The following is an 18,318-nucleotide window of genomic DNA, read 5'->3' as shown; positions in this document are numbered from 1 at the left end:
TTTAATAATTAAATATATCAATTAATCAGTCAATATTATATTTATATAAATATTTATCATGAAATATAAATTATATAAAACAATTAACATCAATAAATCAATAAACTAAAGTATTAAAACAATTTATAACAACAAAAATGTTAGGTTTATACTAAATTAGACAAATACTAAAATTAATTTAATCTTTAAGTATCATTAGTAATTTTGAATTAATACTAACAGTTATTTATAGATATACTTTTAAATGGTTTCAATACATCATTAGTAATAATTGGTCACTATGGAGAGAAAACTTTTAAATAGATTTATGATACCTTATTTTCTTTGCGGATACGGATATTATCGGATATTGTCGAATAAGGTTCTGGAACCGGATAGCGAAAAGTACTAAAAAAACGAGTTCACTATATCCATTTAGTATCTATATTAGAAACGGATACGAACACGGATATCCATATTACAAGTTTTAGCCGATACATACATCGGATAAATAGGATTATCCATTTCCATTTTCCATCCGTACAAACAAACCAACAAATGCCGTGTTGTTTCGCGTGCTGGCCTGCTGGGGGTTCTAACAGCTGGGCCCACCACCGGCCGGGCTTAGCGGACGGATTGTTGTGGCCACAGTGATCTCGTGAGGCAACATGTGTGCGTTTCTTCCTCCTCGCATCGGTCCTCAGTCCTCACCTGTCACCTCACACTCAGAGTCCTCCAAGTCCCTGCGTCGTCCACCCAGGAAAGGTAAAAAAGATGTCCACCAAAGACCAAACCCAATCTCTGCAAAATGTGAGATTTAGATCTTCCTTAAAGTATCAGCATGGCTTGCGAATGCAGTTCTCATGAACAAAGGCAAATCAGTGGCGATGTCCTCACCCGGACACAGCGGCGGCGAGAGCCCTGCAGACGGAGCTGATCCGCGGCCGATGTCGGAGACGCCGGGTGCCATGCAGCCCGGCGTCCTCCCTCTTCTCGGGAAGCCATACTTCACATGCATCCTCTGCAAGTCTCATGTCAATCAGCCGTTTCAAGTGGTACTGCTGCTACTCATATGCTCTGCTTGCATTTGCTGAAACACTTGTCTCCTCTGCTGTTGGGCGTTTCAGAGTCACAAACTCGCACTTCTGTTCTGCCTACGTATATGTGCTTGCTGGAATACAAAATAAAAAAACGACAAATCTCTTCGGCTTAAACTGAAATCAAGAGGCTTGACTTGCTTTTTTTTTAGATAAAGGATAAAATATCCGGCTTCATCTATCAATGATAGAATCAGACCAATTATTACAGACTCCAACCTGGGCACAAAGTTCGGCTGAAGTAAAACTTACAACCACACACACAACTAACGGAACAGGTAAAAAGTTTTAGATTAAACAAAACCAACATGCCTTTGTGAAAGCCAACCATTGAAACCAAAGAAATGTAAGGCCGACGTCTCTAGGTGTTGTGCCACAGAGATCATTTGATCTTTAAGATCTTCATGCCGCTGTAAGTTTGCCCAATGACGAAGCCAGTGCGTTCCTCGGAATAGTACCTGCAAAAGAGATTTTGGTTTGCATTTGTCAAAAACCACCTCATTCCTTGTTATCCAGATTGCCCAAAGAAGTGCGGAAGCTGCTGTTAATAACAATGTATTGTACTTTTTGTTTCCCAATTTAGACCAATGATAGAACAAATCATCTATATTTGTGGGAGGTGATATCCCAAAAAGTATATGTATAGAGCGCCACAAAAATTTGACATAAAAGCAATCAAAAAAGAGATGGTGAATTGTCTCTGAAAAATGGCAGAAACAACAACTTTTGTCTCCATTCCAATTTCTCCTAGCCAAGTTATCTTTGGTTAGAATCACTCTTCTTTTTAGATACCACATGAAAACTTTTATTTTCATTGGCAGCTTTGTTTGCCAAATATCTTGCGACACTCTCACCCCATTGTTAATTAATGCAGCATACATAGACTTGACTGTAAAAGCCCCAGAGGCATTTAAATTCCATACAAACACATCTCTTTCCTGTAGTAAGTTAATCTGTTGTAAAGAAGCTATAATTCGATGCCAATTTGTTAAGTTCGCACCCACCAAATGTCTCCGAAATGAGATATTTAGTACCGGGGAACTCAAGACTGTAGCTATAGTGTCTTGTTTTCTTCTTACAATATTAAACAACGCAGGAAATCTATCTTTGAGAGGTTTGTTGCCCAGCCAAGTATCAACCCAAAATCTGGTTTGTGTCCCATCTTTGACATTAAAATGTCCTAACTCCATGAAGTTATCTTTAATATTCATAAGGCTTTTCCAGAAATACGAGTCCGTTGGTTTCTTTTCACAGCTTCCAAGAGTCTTATTTTTAATGTACTTATTTCTTAATAATTCTTGCCACAGCCCATCCTCATTTAATAACTTAAACAACCACTTACTGAGCAAACATTTATTTTGAATCTCTAAATTCTGTATCCCTAGACCTCCCTGGTCCTTAGGCTGACACATAACTTTCCACTTGACTAACCTGTATTTCCTTTTGTGCTGGTCATTTTGCCAGTAAAAGCGAGACCTAAAACAATCAATTTTTTCCACCACCCCTTTCGGTAGTTCGAAAAATGACATCATGAACATCGGTAAACTGGATAGCACCGAGTTTATGAGTACCAAACGACCACCGACTGTAAGTAGTTTCCCTTTCCACCCACTAAGTCTTTTCTCGATTCTCTCTTCTATACACTTCCAGTCTTTATTATATAGTTTCCTAAAATGCATAGGTAAACCCAGGTAACGAAATGGGTATTTACCACTGGCACATCCAAACAGCTGCGAATAAAACTCTTCATGATCTTTAGCTTGTCCAAAACAAAAGACTTCGCTTTTGTGGAAATTAATCTTTAGGCCAGATAGTTGCTCAAAAGTACTTAGCAGTAGTTTCATATTAACTGCTTTCTCAACATCATGGCTCATGAAGATCACCGTGTCATCCGCATACTGAAGAATGGATAAGCCATCCTGAATTAGATGGGGAATAACCCCTTCTATCTGCCCTGCTTCCTTTGCTCTTGCAATTAGTATGGCCAACATATCAACCACTATGTTAAATAGTATGGGTGACATAGGGTCACCTTGCCTTAAACCTTTTTTTGTCTGGAAGTAAGATCCGAGTTGGTCATTAACCTTAATATTTACATTGCCTCCTTGTGTAAAACTCTTCACCCATTCACACCACTTTTGTGAAAATCCCTTCATCCTTAATGTTTGTTGTAGAAAACTCCATTTTACTTTATCATAAGCTTTTTCGAAATCTATTTTAAAAATCACACCGTTTCGTTTTTTCGTGTGAAGTTCGTGAAGCGTTTCATGTAATATAACTGCGCCCTCCATAATATTTCTTCCTGGTAAAAAAGCCGTCTGAGTCGGTCTTATTAGTTTGTGGGCAATCATAGATAATCTATTTGTCGCCACTTTTGTGAAGATTTTGAAAGAGACATTCAACAAACAGATAGGCCTGTATTGTTGAATAACTGTTGCATCCTTCTTTTTGGGCAGCAAGATTATGTTACCAAAATTAAGACGATTGAGAGGTAAGGTTCCCTGATAAAAATCCGAAAACAGAGCCATCAAATCGTCTTTAATTAAACCCCAGAAAACTTGATAAAACTCCGGAGGAAAACCATCCGGTCCAGGCGCTTTATTATGTTCCATTTGGAAAATTGCCGCTCTGACTTCCTCATGAGTGAAGGGCTCGGTCAAGAACTCATTTTCCAGATCCGAAACTTGAGGTATGTCCTCCGTCTGAGATTCATCTAGTGAAATTAGAGAATCTTCAGATGGACCGAACAGGTTTCTGTAATAACTGGTAATATGCTCTTTAAGCTGAGCATCACCAGTTATAATACTATTATCATCCTCAAGCTGGAAAATACGAGTTTTTCTATGCCTACCCTTGGCTAACAAGTGATAATATTTTGTGTTGGCGTCTCCTTCTAAAAGGTGTTTCACTTTAGCCCTTTGGTACCACTTGAGTTCCTCTTCTCTAAGTAACTCAGCGAGCCGTTCATTTAAGACATGTTTTAGATCTCGTTCAGAGTCATTTAGCAAGGTATGTTCTGCCTTTTTATCTAGTTCGTCCAATTTGTTTAAAAGTATTGCTTTTTCTTTCTTATACAAACCACTCACATGCTTTGCCCATCCTCTAAGATGCTGACGAAGCCTTCTAATTTTCATTTGCCATCTCTCAATAGGTGATCCTATAGCTAGGGTATTCTGCCAAACCTCTGAAACCATGTCACAGAACCCGTCTCTTAACAACCAGCCTAATTCAAATTTGAATTGAGCCTGATAAGTTATGGACGAATTATTAGTAGAGAATAACAGAGGTGTATGATCAGAGATTTCTCTAGTGAGGGTATGGACCATGGTGTGAGTGTATTTTGACTCAAAATCTGTGCATACTAGAACCCTGTCTAACTTTTCAAAAGTTTGGTTTGGCAAATTGTTTGCCCAGGTGAACTTCCTTCCTGTCAAATCTATTTCTCTAAGATTCAGGGTATCAATTACTGCATTGAACATAAATGGCCATCTATCGCTGTAGTTATCATTGTTTTTCTCATCTGGTCTACGAATAATATTAAAGTCACCACCTATAATAATAGGTAAGGTTTCCTTTGAACATACCCGTACCATTTCAGACAAGAAAGTCGATTTTTGATCCGCTTGTGCCGGGCCATAGACTGATATTAGATTAAACTTAAAATCATCTTCTTTGTGTCGTAATTTAAAACGAATAAAGAAACCCCCTTCCTCAATTTCCCCAATGTCAAAGGACAACAAATCGACGCCTAGGAGCATGCCACCGGATCTACCACGTGGAGCCATACAGTGCCAGATAAAATCTCTACCAGCACAAATGGTATTTAGAGTGTTTTGTGGAAAACTAGCTCTACCAGTTTCCGATAAGGCAATGAAATCTAGACTTTTCTCCTTTGTTAAGTCTGACAGAAATCTGTATTTTTTACCATCCGCAAACCCATTACAATTCCAGAAAATTCCTTTCATCTTGAACTACCTTTTTTTATGATTTTTCTTCTGACGATGTGGCCCTCTCAATTTTTGTGATACAGGGGTTTGTAAGATCAAAGGATCACAACCCCCATCACCGAGCCCTTCTGCAATTTCCGAACAAATAAGATTCAACGCTTCAAGATCTACGATATCTTCATTAGAACAAACAGTTGAAGCATCTTCTACTAAAACAAAGTTTTCCTCCCTTAGCTTAGCATTCTCCAACAATCTATTGTGCTCTATGTCTTTTAAACATTTTAGGGAATTAAAAATATCATGGTCATTGCTACCTAAAACAACCCCTAAAGAACTTGTTGAGTTAACTAAAGAGGAATCATCTCGTGAAATAAAAGAAGGAGGTTGCTGCATTTTACCTTTATCAAGCTGAGACTCCAGGTTCGTCTTCGCTTTAAGCTTAGCTGCCTTCTCTGTGGAATCCTGATCCATAGTTGAGGCATTCCTCTTGCTGGATCTCACCGGTGAAGCTGTCCCACTGTTGAATTTATTGTTCAGATTCCCAGAGTCGATTTGAGGTAGCAACATAGTAGCTTTCCAAGCATCCCCTCCAGACTGAGAAAGTAAAGCTCTTGGTTTCTTACTTGGCTTCACATGCTCACTCTGGGTGATGGTAGACTCCTCTATTTCCTCCAGCTGTGCCGCCCCATTGGGGCCGCTGTGCTGGCCAACCATAGGTGGCAGGTCACCATTGCCATTGCCGGATGCCTCAGCATCTCCTATTTTTCCATCCACATCTATTTTTTCCTTAGAGTTTCCCCCTTTGAGATTTTCCTCTTTTGGATCTCCTTCCTTGGGATTCTCCTCCTTAGGGTCACCCTCTTTGGTAGAGTCCATGTCAATGAGCTGTGGCTCACCATTGAGGGTGTTGTCTTCAAGTGCAAACTGTAGCTCGTAAACATAGTCCCCAATAACCACATCCACAAAATCTGGGATAAGATTTGGGTCTAGCACTGCTACTTTCATCCTTGCCCTGCCAGTGTTCTTAGTAAAGATAGTGTCAACAGCCTGAGGGACACCCAAGATAGTTCCAACCGCCCATATAATGGGAAACTTTTTGAACTCTTGAGGTAGTCCTCTGAACTGCACCCATACTTTCTCAATTTCACGTTTATAAACCTCATTGTCAGTTCCTTTTTCAAAGCGAATCCTTCCTTCAACTGCCTTAGCATCCATAGGGCCCCAGTTAACCACTGTTTCCAATAGGTCAGCCGAGGGAAAATTAATAATAAAAGCATCAGTGCCTTTTGTCTCAATTTCCCATTTATGTTTCTTGTCGGGTAGTAGCTTTTCCAGTTCCACTGTCAATTGATCAACAGTAAAAGAACCTTCCAAAACACGTACCACAGCCTTCTTTTCCGGAACATTTACTTTTGCATTTTCAACCACCGGAATAAAATAGAAACCTAGGCCTTCCACAGCATAACCACAAGGAATAGCACTTGTATTTGTTTTTTTACTATTCGGGCACAATTTAGTCGTATGATCTCCATAACAAATCTCACAGCAAAGGACAACAGTGCACTCATGAATTGTATGACCTTTAGTGCGACAGCGATAGCAATATGGCTTGCCTTTATTTTTTTGTGCCCCTTTCTCAGACGACTCTGGGATTTCTAACATATTACCTTTCGGCTCTGAAGCCGATGGGACAGCCTCCTTGAGTTGCTCTGGAGCCTTCATTGGCGCTGAATCCACCACCATCGCGGTGGCTTGCTGACTTGCTGCTGGAGCGCCCCCTCCATGCACTGTACCGGCCTCCACCAGAGGAGGCGGGTGTGCAGCAGAAGAGCCGACTGTGCCACCCCCTTGGTGACCAGCATCTAGTCCGGCATGAAATGGCGGCTGCTGGTGGCCATGGTAAGCCGCCACACCTCCTTGCTGTGGTGGCTGGCCGGCCTGCCCCATGGCCGGTGCTGCGTGTTGGCCGGCTATGACGGGATGATTTGCAGGCGCGGTCTCTGGGTGGAAACGCTGCCCGCCAAAACCCCCACCACGCCCGCGGCCAGCATACCTTCCTCCGTAAGGGCGATGTCCACGTCCAGGGGCATGGTACCCATAGCCGTAGTCGTTGTAGCCCCCGTACGGGGCATAACCTCCACGTCCGCCACGGCCACCTCCATATCCATAACCGCGAGCACGACCTCGCTGATGACCACCGAAGCCACGGCCACGTCCACCAAATCCCGGATTAAAACCCGGGTTGAAGCCCAGATTGTATCCCTCGCCACCTCTGCCCCCACCGCGCCCGTCAAACCCTCCTCCATTGCCTCCCCCTTGCGCCGCCATTGGCTTGCCCACACGAACAACTTCAGCAAAGGAGCGCCGAAGTATTGTTTCACGAGATGGCGGCTGGTACGGGGGTACACGAGGACGGCGCCTGGTTCCAGTACGGGAAAACAGGGCGCACAAACCCTTAGTTGGCCGAAAGAATTTTCCTGGGCCGATTTGGATTCGATCCGGATATCCAGGGATAGCCTTATGACTCCGTTTCACCTCCCCTACCGTGCGTGTAAGCGACGACGGCGCTGCCCCAGGGGGCGAAGAGAAAGTAGGATTGGTTCCCTGTGAATCCGGGTTTCCAAACTTTTTTGAACTTTCTAATTTTGACGTGTTTGAGCCCCCCGAAATATCTCCTTTGCCACACACGAGAGGAGTCGTAGATGACTCAGGAAATAACGGAGGGAACTCCGTGGCTGTCTCCTTGTCCATGCTTTCAAAAACTTTTGAATTTTTCAACACACTGGCCGGTTTTCCCCCCTCCGGCAACAACGAATTAACAATTTTTGCACCTGCGATCAACTTAGCCGAAGATGATCTAGGCGAATTCTGGTATGAAGCCTTGGCCAAACAATCCCCCAAAGTTCTGGGAGGAGAGATACGGGGTGACGGCAATGGCCCTTGCCAAGGAACTCCACCAGAGACTTTACGATTCACCATTGTTGATAAAATTGTATGCGTCAATTTGATGTCTGCTGAATAGGGATCCATACCTGAAGCTAGTGCTTTATCCGCTCGCAGTAAATCGTCGACCGTGAACCCGACTTCCTTTGCTCGATGAATAAACTCCGTCGTGGAAAGATCTTCGTCGTCCTCGGAAATAACTTGATCATCGGAGCAATTCCAAAACTTAGTTTGGATCGGCCCGAGCTGATCAATTGAATCCCGGTCTTGAACTGCATGGACCGGCTTTGGACCTTGAGCAGCAGCAACAACCGTGGCCACCATCTCAGAGAGTTCCTCACGGCCCTGTGCAGCTCGCCGTCCGACATCTTCTTCATCTTCCTTCTCAATTGGCATCTCGGATGGCAGCAGCGCCCGTCTTATTGATGGCGCAGGCTTGAGACGTCGACCTCGACGGCCAACACCAAAACCATCACGGGGTAGTCCTCCGCCTCGCATCATCAGACGGACTCCTCGCCGTGGAGGCCGTGGCCGCCCGGTTCAGCGAGCATAGCCCGAGCAAGCTCCGCAGCCACCGCTCGCGCTGCATGACCAAACTTCTTTCGTGCCTGGTTGCAGGTGGTCCCCAGGTCGCTGGCGCCGTTCGTCCCGGCGACCACGGTGCCGGCGAAGGTGACGTGGCACGGCCGGTCCTGGGAGATGCGGTTCACGGGGGGCCGGCAGATCCAGCGCCTGGAGGCCGGGTGGCGGGGCTTCGCGCTGGACAACGGCCTCAAGCTCGGCGACGGGTGCGTCTTCGAGCTGCTCGACGGCAAGGCGGAGGGCGTGGTGTTCAGGGTGCAGGTGCTCCGCGCCGACATCCCCGAGGAGATCCGGGAGCGCGCCGGCGGGTACACCTCGTCCACCCCCATCCTCATCGCCTAGCTCACCTCAGCTGCTGTACTGTGTATCCCCCGTGTCGTGCGGTCGTCTCCCACTCTCAGTGCTGCCTGAAACTCAGCTGCATCTGCATGGGTTCATTGATGTGCAGACTGCAGAGTGCAGCGCAGCCTGTGGCGTGTTGAACTCAAATGTGGACAGAGCTGAAACCTGATGTTCCGTGAGAAATTCTTGTACCTATATTCGTCTCTGGTTCTCTCTTCTTCCAGGCTATAATGCAATTTTGCTGGATAGCCGGGCAGGCGGGCTGCGGCACTCTGAAACTAGTGACTTTTGTTATTGCATATTTCTGAACTTTAGATGTCCGGTTTGAATATTTGAAACAGATTTGTGCCGAAATGTAGTTTTAGAAATACATATGACAGACAGGCGCAGCAACAATGCAAGCAGCACACGGTGCTGATGCTATGGGGGTAATAATGGTTAGGGATGGCTACACATATGGCGGCACACGAACAACAGGGCATAGGCAAAGATCATTCTTCCTCATGACCGACATGCCCATCCTCTCATCCATGTCCAATTCGCCGGGCATCACGCCGCCCGGGAGCTCCCAGTCGAAGTGGTAGAGCAGGGAAGCGAGCACGAGCTCCACGGTGGCCAGCGCGAATGTCGCGCCGGGGCACATTCTTCGCCCGGCCCCGAACGGTATGAACTCGAAATCGGTGCCCTTGAAGTCGATCCTCCTGCCATCTCGAACCTCTCCGGCTTGAACGCATCGGCGTCGTCCCAGTGCTCTGGGTCCCTGCCGATCGCCCACGCGTTCACCAGCACCATGGTGCCCTTGGGCACGTCGTAGCCCATCACCTTGCGGTCCTCCATGCACTCTCTCGGCAGCAGCAGTGGCAGCGGCGGGTGCAGCCTCAGAGTCTCCTTGATGACGAGCTTCAGGTACCTGATCTGAGGTCGTGTAGGTCGTCCTCCGTCACCGCTGGCTTCCCTTGGAGCCTGCTGCGCACCTCGGCCTGTGCTTTCTCCGTTGCTCCTGGGTTCCTCATCAGCTCTGACATGGCCCATCCCAGCGTGCCCGCTGACGTGTCGCTCCCTCCGCTGAAGAGGTCCTGCCAAGTTTCAACGCCATGACCGTTGTACATCTACTATGTCCTTCACCAGCAATTTTTTTTTGTACTAGCTAGTTGTTATATTACTTACAATAATGAGAGATTTGACGATGTCCATGCTGAGGGGCACCTCGAGGCCACCTTCCTTGTGTATCCTCAGGAGCGCGTCAAGGATGTCCTCGTCGTCGTCCACCGTCGTGGCCGCGCGGCGCCGCTCCTCGTGCTGCCTGACGGCGCGGTCCATGAGCTCCATCGTCTTCCGCTGGACCGCCGTCACCTGACCCGCCGTCCTGCTGAAGAAGCTGGCAAGCCTCGACGTCGGGAACAGGTCGCCGAGGCTGAACCCCGACACGAGCCTGCTCCCTTCCTCGATCGCCCGCAGGAACTCCTCCCGCCACTCGAACCGGTCGCCGACCACGGCGCGCATCGTGGCATCGGCGGTGAGCGCGGCGACCCGCTTGCCGACGTTAACGGCCTCGTCCTCGCGGACCCGGCGGAACGAGCGCACGCGCTTGGCGCTGAGCAGCTCCAGGACGCTGATCCTGCGGAGCTGCCGCCACAGAGCGCCGTAGCGCCCGAACACCAGGCCGGCCCACGGCGCCCCGCTCCATGGCCGGCCGCAAGCTGGGGATCCAGGGCCGCGACGCGAACGCCACGTCGTGCGCACGCATGATCTCCTGGGCCGCGGCCGGGGACGAGGCCACCACGAGCCCCACCTCACCGAGCCTCAGGTACATGAGCGGCGCTCTGTGTCATCCACAGCTCCGCCGCGTCGTGCTCCACCGCACTGAACTGCTAGCAACGCCATTCGAGCACAGGTAAAGCCCCTAGGGCCAATGTGCCTTTGTCGCCATGGCCGCAGTGTGCCGCCGAGCTTAAGCTCGCCGTGGCCAGGCCACCTCGCACATGCACCGTCTGTGGCTGATGGGTAGGGTCACGCTGACCGCGGGGCCCGAGTGTCAGGGCCTCTGGGTGCATACGCCGGGTGCATGTAGCGGATTCCGGGGTTTTTTTTTATGTTTTCTTTTTATTCTTTTACAGAATTTGTTGCTAACTTGTAAAATTCATAACTAATTCTAAGAGTGTCCAAATTGAGTGAACCAAATTTTGTTGGCTTCATCCTGATGAGTACTATCTGCTAAAAATATAAAGCTTGGTATGTGCCACAATTTTATACCCTGTTTAAATTTACCTTGTTTATTTCCTATTAATCTCGTAAAATGCATAACTTGAGTTTGGGAGATGCTAAAAATGTGATTCCAATTTTGTTGGTCTTGTTTTAAAATGATGTAGCTAGGAAAATTTTTAAATCTACAGTAGGCATGCTTTGAGTATGACTTTGTAATTTAGCTTGATTAAATGCTAGTTTCTTATGAAATTAATTGTGGTAGATCTATGTAACTTATGGGCATGAAATTATTTTCATAGCATTCTTGCATTATGATGAATGTAAGAAAAGTAGTAAATTTGTTGCTGGACACTTTTCACTATGCTAAACCGATTTAAGTTGGTATAAGTCTATGTCATTTGTCATTTTTGTAGAGGTTGTTGTACTTGTTCAAATGGCATGAAATTTTAACAGTAGGCTCTTGGGAGCATGTATGGGCTTCTGTAATTTTTCCAGAATTTATTGAGCACTGGAAGTAGCAGTTCCAATTCTCATCTAAATTAATTGATAAATTAATAAAGGCTTATATAAAATTGATTTGGGTCCAACCAATATACTTTTTAACATGTTGGTGATATATCTAACCTGCTGGCACAGTTGGTTATGCCTAGTTTTGATTGGTTGTATGCACTTAGTTATGTATTGCTCTATAATTCACCTGCATCTAGTTTCTTGACTTGATTGCTTTGTGTGAGCTTGGTGCTTGTTATTTAGATGCTTAGGCTAATTAAGACAAGTTGTTAGCTGCATGTTTTAGGTCTCTTACTGATGATGAACAACTTTACCTTAGGTTGCTAGAAAGTGGTGAGTGTATGTTTCTTGTACTAGAGAAGAGATATGCACATACTCAATATAATTAAGTTAATTATATTATCACCTTGTCATCATGTTGTTAAGAATGTATATATATATATGCATTGCACCATATCATTCATATCATCCCTTGTGCATTCTATATATTTATCTATGTGCTCATGCATATAGATCGACAGAGAGAATGACCTTGCTGGAGTTCGAGCTCAAAGGAGAGGAGACCCTGCAGGAAATCTCGCAGTAGGAGGTTCCTGAAGGAGAAAGACAGGATCAGGAGGAGTTGCCCGAGTGTCCTAACCACCGACCCTCAGCCTACTTAAAAGGCAAGCCCCGGAGCATTCTAAGCCTCCTATGTTTTATAAAAACCCACTTGAGTTCTTTATGTTTGATGCATTAAGTTGTAGGAGTTATTTGGAAACACTTGATGCATATAATCTCCTTATCCAGAAATATATACCTTGAACCCTATGTAGGTCTAGGATTGAATATATGCTTAGCCATGCTTAGCTCGGTAGAAGTCGGGTGATTTCCTGTCACCTGTGAGATATAGGTGGATACCGGATCATGGTTGACTATATTTGCTATCGTGGAAAAGAACCATGTGATGATGTAAATGGAGGCCAGACAGAGTCTATGTGGTAGGTTGATTCATGTGATTCCGTCTGTACCGATTAAGGACCGTATTGTTGGAGGCCCTCTTATCATTTTGAACGTAGCCTCTCACTTAGCTGGCCGGATAACTCGTTTCGATCGCGAAGCTGAGTAGCTCAACTCAGGGCGGGAGTTGTTCTGTCCAAGTGCGCACATTGGAGGTAGTAAGGATGTGCGGGGAGCCGGATGTGAGCCCAAGGATAGGCTGGGCCTGAGCATCCTGGCAGCTGGTCAGTCCCTAAGGGTGCGGCGCTGATCGAACCCGCGAAGTTGAGTCCTGAGTTGTACCAAAGGTGACCCGACGCGACCCCGATGGGGGAAGTGTGGATTTTTGTTAGGATTTTTGCCCAGCTGGTTGCAATCGATTCAAATCGCCGTCTCTCCTGGATAGTGAGAAACTTGACTGAGCTTCTTCATCGTAGTAACTTGATGGAATATGATGGTTATGATGAATATGAAAATACTATGCCGGATATGGTTACTATTGTTTGCTTTAGCTTAAATCAAGTGATTGCTCTAGTATAGGTGCCAACCTAGACATGCTTAATTTTAAAGGGTATAACTTGTTGCTAGAATAACTGAATCTATGTATTACTTCTGCTTTTATGCAAAATGTCGTCAAGCTAGCTCTACCTTTCACGGCCTTACATAATCCTTGGTGTCTCTTTATTTTTGGTTTATGACGGGTAAGTCTATCTGAGTGCATTCCAGTACTCAGGTTTATTTTCCCACTTGTTGTAGATGGTATTGTGTATCATGGTTATTGCAAGCACTGCTTCTCTCCAACTGTAGACGAGGAGTGAGGCCGTGGGCACGATCCTTCTATGTTAGTTGTTCAGGAGGCTTTTGTTGGACTTGATAATGGAACTGGCATGTATCTGAACCGAGTGTGTTATGGTTTCAAAACTATGTTGCTTTCGCTACTAAATTTGAACCTTGGGTTGTAATAACTTTATTCATACTCCGATGTATCTTGAATTTCTTGCGAACTTTATGTAACATGTGATATGTATGTTAAATCATGTATGATCTTGGTTGTATGGTGGTTATGTTTCGAGGTCCTTCGCGGCACTCGACGGACTACCGGGTTTATATGAGCTCAAGTATGATAGCGTGACCGCTCCGGTAGTTGACATTGTACTTGTGCTCTTATAAATTGATCGGTTATGCGACACTGAGCCCCTCCTACGGCTGCATCTATGGCTAGATTTTCGTGGGGGGCTCAGGGGGGCTCCAAGTGGTTGGAAGCGTTCGGGGGGCTCGAGCCCCCTGCCCCACCGCTGGCTTCGTCCCTAGTGAGTGTAGATGACATGTGCTTTATTTTTTACGGTAAAATACTGTGGGGGAGATCCTCACAGTGAGATTTTAATATTGAATTAAGACGAGAACGTACTTACATACAAAGAATTAACTAAAGGCATCAAGCCAAACACAAAATGATGACCGCATCTCATCTTTAAAACGTACAAATTGGAGGTGACACTGATTTTTAAAGTTGGCTAGCCAGACATTCCTACTCGGTTGACGCCTCTAGAAAACCTTGTCATTTCGCATCTTCCATAGTTCCCATGCTGCTATCAACGCGGCCTCAGTGAAAAAAGGCATGTTGTGAGTCAGTCTTGCATGGACCAACCTATCCTGAAGCTGTAACGAGCCATCCCAAACGAAGTTAAGGGTCCCCCAACATTTCTGTGCAAACGGACAATAAAAAAACTGGTGGTCTATAGTCTCCTCTTCCCCATTGTTGCACATGATGCAGAAGATGGTGTCTTGGATGTGTAGATGCCTTCTCTGCAACATTGATTTGGTGTTCAACTAGTCTACTAGAACTAGACAAGCAAAAAACTTGATGCGTGGGGTGCATTTTGATTTCCAGATCGCTTTGAAGACCGGATGAACTTGCACATTGCTGAAAACCTGGGAGTAAAAACGCCTCGAAGTGTACCTGTTACCCAAGATAGGTACCCAGCGATCTACAACAGCGTCATCATATGGGAGCAACTGTAGCTGGGCCTGTAGGTTCTCAAATTCTTCAAAAGCTTGCTGCGAGAGTGGAAGGAAAAATAGGCTATCAAGGTCTTCAGCCTGCATAGCATCCATCAATGAAATATCACCATTTATTGCGAAGGAGGCTAGTCTCGGATATTCTTGAGATAGCACGGAATCAGTCCACAAATCATCCCAGAAGTAGACCGTAGAGCCATCCCCTAATTCACACCTGGCAATTCTTCTGAAAATGACATTGAGATGCAGCACATCTTTCCACCAGAAAGATCCCATTTCTCTTGCAGCATGGGGCACCTTGGTGTCATAGTATTTGCTCCAAACAAGGTGCACCCATGGGACATCTTCTTTGTTGTAAAACTTACTCAGATGCTTTAGAAGTAGAGCATCATTTTGAAGCTGAAGGTTGATCACACCTAACCCGCCTTTCTCCTTGGGCTTCATCACAGTTGGCTACGCGACAAGATTTCCACCCTTCTTTTCTGTATCATTGCCTCTCCAGAGGCACTGTTTTCTTGCTCTATCTGTTATGAACGACGTATAAGAATATGAAGTAAAGAATCAAGCCACAGAGGAGACACACGATTTAACGTGGAAAACCCCTCCAATGTGAAGGGGAAAAACCACGGGCACCAGCCAGCAACAATCTCACTATCTCAAGAGTTTTGGGTTACACGCCTATGGCGGCTTACAAGAGAATCAAGTCTCCGGCGACGGGCCTCCGCTTCGCTCCGTCAGAAGCCTGGCCTATATCCTGGAGTGAATTTGGAACAACTCCAACAAACTCCACCTTGAGACAAATTCATCTTGTATCATAAATCAACCCTTCATCCTGAACATAACAAAGATAGAAAAACCACTGGTGCCAACAATAGTCTCTTGGACTATCCAATTAAACCAACTAAGCTTGAGCACAGCTCAAACTTAGCAACAGGAACAGGTTTTGTCATCATATCAGCAGGATTATCATGAGTACTAATCTTGCATACCTTCAGCTTACCTTCTTCAATCACATCACGCACAAAATGATACTTGATATCTATGTGTTTAGTTCTCTCATGGAACATCTGATCTTTAGTGAGGTAAATTGCACTTTGACTGTCACAGTGCAAACTTATGCAAGATTCAACTCCACAAAGCTCAGCGTACAAACCTTTCAGCTAAATTAATTCTTTGCACGCTTCACAAATAGCCATATATTCTGCTTCAGTAGTAGACAAAGCAACAACTGACTGTAAAGTAGCCCTCCAACTCACAGCACAACTGCCAACAGTAAACACATAACCTGTAAGTGATCTTCGCCTGTCCTGATCAACAGCATAATCAGAATCCACATAGCCAATAAGACCCTTATCAGTTCTTCCAAACTTTAAACAGGAATCTGCTGTGCCTCTGAGGTACCTGAAAATCCACTGAACTGCCCTCCAATGTTCTTTGCCAGGATTAGACATATATCTACTAACAAGACTCATAGCATATGACAAATCTGGACGAGAGCAAACCATGGCATACATCAAAGACCCAACAGCACTAGAATAAGGAACCCTTGACATGTATTCAATCTCTGCATCTGTACTAGGACACTGAGCAGCTGACAACTTAAAGTGAGGTGCAATAGGGGTACTAACAACCTTAGCATTTTGCATGTTGAAACGCTGAAGAACTTTCTTAATATAATTTTGTTGACTAAGAAATAGCAAACTAGATTTTCTGTCTCTACTAATTTCCATACCAAGAATTTTCTTAGCACTACCAAGATCTTTCATATCAAAACCACTACTCAATAGCTTCTTTAACTTAGTGATTTCAATCTTGCTCTTGGCAGCAATCAGCATATCATCAACATATAACAGCAAATATATAGGTGATCCATTAACATGCTTGATGTAAACACAGCTATCATACTTAAATCTTTTAAAACTGTGTGCTAACATAAATGAATCAAACCTCTTGTTCCACTGACGAGGGGACTGTTTCAAACCATACAAGGATCTCTTCAACTTGCACACATATTTTTCCTTGCCAGGCACTATGAACCCTTCTGGTTGGTCCATGTATATGTCCTCCTCAAGCTCTCTATGCAAAAACGCAGTCTTCACATCTAACTGCTCAAGCTCAAGATCATGTGAAGCAACAATACTAAGGAAAGTACGAATTGAACTGTGTTTTACCACTGGAGAGAACACATCATTGTAGTCAACACCCGGAATTTGACTGTAGCCTTTAGCAACTAACCTTGCCTTATACTTTGGAGGCTCGCTTGGAGATAAACCCTCCTTTCTCTTGAAGATCCATTTACAGCTGATGGTCTTCTTATTCTTAGGCAAAGGTACAATCTCCCATGTACTGTTCTTCTCAAGAGACTGCATCTCCTCATGCATAGCAGAAATCCAATTCTCAGTATCACCACAACGAATAGCTTCTTTATAGGTTGCTGGCTCATGAACATTCTCCACCTGTTCAGCACAACTCAAAGCATAGTAAGACAAATTACACTCTTCAATAAGATGCTTAGGAGGTGCAATTGTCCTTTTTGACTTGCGTTGAGCAATAGGTAAATCCTCCTCTAACTGCAAAATAGGAGGAGTTTGCTGAACATCATCATGAGCATCATCCTCAGCAACATCATTATCATGGTCACCATGCTCATCAACAGGCTCCACCTGCACACCTGTATCATCATCAACATGCTCCACCTGCATGCGCATACGCTGCAGCTCTTTTTCTGGAACATGATCTGAGGGCAAACTGTTAGTAAACATCACAGATTCATTGAAAACAACACTCCTGCTCATAAAAGTCTTTCCTATTTCAGGATTCCACAATTTATAGCCTTTGACTCCCGAACTATAACCAAGGAAAAAACACTTAACAGCTCTAGGCTCTAATTTCCCATTATCAACATGAGCATAAGCAGTGCATCCAAAAACTTTCAACTGTGAATAATCAGCAGGCGTACCAGATCATACCTCAATGGGAGTTCTTTTATTTAGTGGAATAGAAGGCGACCTGTTTATCAAGTAACAGGCAGTATTAGCAGCTTCAGCCCAAAAATGCTTGCTCATCCTGGCATTAGACAGCATGCAACGGGCCTTGGACATGATGGTTCTGTTCATGCGTTCGGCCACACCATTCTGTTGTGGAGTATGGGGTATGGTGTGATGCCTAACAATGCCTTTCGATCTGCAATAATCATTAAATTTACGCGAACAAAATTCTCCACCATTATCAGTACGAAGCAATTTTACCTTCCTTTCAGTTTGCCTTTCTATCATTACTTTCCAGTCCTTAAAAGCAACAAAAGTATCATCTTTCTGTTTCAGAAAATAAGGCCAAACCCTTCTAGAGTAATCATCAATAATTATAAGCATGTAACGAGCACCACCAAGTGAGGACTTATGGGAAGGACCCCATAAATCAGCATGAACATAATCAAGAGTACCTTTAGTGGTGTGAACAGAAGTGTTGAAATGTACCCTTTTATGCTTCCCGAAAATACAATGCTCACAAAACTTTATTTTACTCGAAGTGCAGCCATCCAGCAGGTTTCTCTTCATCAATTCTGCCATACCATGGTGACTCATATGTCCCAAACGCATATGCCAAAGGTTAGTTTTACTAGGTTCATCATTAGTAACAGCAGCAGCAGCGGAATCAGAACCAGGTAAAGTACACCCTCTAAGGACATATAACTTTGCAGAATTAAGATCACCTTT

At 44.8% G+C, this 18,318-nt stretch overlaps 2 protein-coding genes and 1 pseudogene across 2 annotated transcripts; 1 reads left to right on the top strand and 2 right to left on the bottom strand.

Annotated features, from left to right (window-relative positions):
* The first annotated feature begins 672 nt into the window (after window positions 1-672).
* On the top strand, window positions 673-9,163 carry LOC136498439 (B3 domain-containing protein Os04g0386900-like). Its single transcript, XM_066494372.1, has 3 exons — window positions 673-744; window positions 838-1,034; window positions 8,585-9,163. Exons 2-3 carry the CDS (start codon window positions 843-845, stop codon window positions 8,888-8,890), a joined length of 498 nt encoding a protein of 165 aa, XP_066350469.1. The 5' UTR covers window positions 673-744; window positions 838-842; the 3' UTR covers window positions 8,891-9,163.
* On the bottom strand, window positions 5,119-6,970 carry LOC136498243 (uncharacterized). Its single transcript, XM_066494190.1, has 3 exons — window positions 5,422-6,970; window positions 5,216-5,292; window positions 5,119-5,151 (listed from the first exon to the last, which is right to left on the bottom strand). The coding sequence occupies exons 1-3, from the start codon at window positions 6,968-6,970 to the stop codon at window positions 5,119-5,121; spliced, it is 1,659 nt and encodes a 552-aa protein (XP_066350287.1).
* A 160-nt stretch (window positions 9,164-9,323) lies between the features above and the next one.
* Window positions 9,324-18,186, bottom strand: LOC136495227 (desmethyl-deoxy-podophyllotoxin synthase-like; annotated as a pseudogene).
* Between the last annotated feature and the right edge of the window lie 132 nt (window positions 18,187-18,318).

The sequence above is a fragment of the Miscanthus floridulus genome, chromosome 12 (assembly GCF_019320115.1).
Source record: "Miscanthus floridulus cultivar M001 chromosome 12, ASM1932011v1, whole genome shotgun sequence".
In the NCBI taxonomy this organism is placed as follows: Eukaryota; Viridiplantae; Streptophyta; class Magnoliopsida; order Poales; family Poaceae; genus Miscanthus; species Miscanthus floridulus.
Note: the sequence above shows the minus strand (reverse complement) of the source record. Positions and strands in the feature narration are given on the sequence as shown.

What these genes read in the sequence shown, in the direction of transcription:
- LOC136498439 (XM_066494372.1), top strand. Translation starts at nt 843, where the DNA reads ATGAACAAAGGCAAATCAGTGGCGATGTCCTCACCCGGACACAGCGGC. An exon ending in TCAATCAGCCGTTTCAAGTG is followed by an intron (nt 1,035 to 8,584) that starts GTACTGCTGCTA and finishes GCCTGGTTGCAG; the next exon opens with GTGGTCCCCAGGTCGCTGGC.
- LOC136498243 (XM_066494190.1), bottom strand. Translation starts at nt 6,970, where the DNA reads ATGGGGCAGGCCGGCCAGCCACCACAGCAAGGAGGTGTGGCGGCTTAC. An exon ending in GGAGTCTCAGCTTGATAAAG is followed by an intron (nt 5,293 to 5,421) that starts GTAAAATGCAGC and finishes AATGTTTAAAAG; the next exon opens with ACATAGAGCACAATAGATTG. An exon ending in TAGTAGAAGATGCTTCAACT is followed by an intron (nt 5,152 to 5,215) that starts GTTTGTTCTAAT and finishes CGGAAATTGCAG; the next exon opens with AAGGGCTCGGTGATGGGGGT.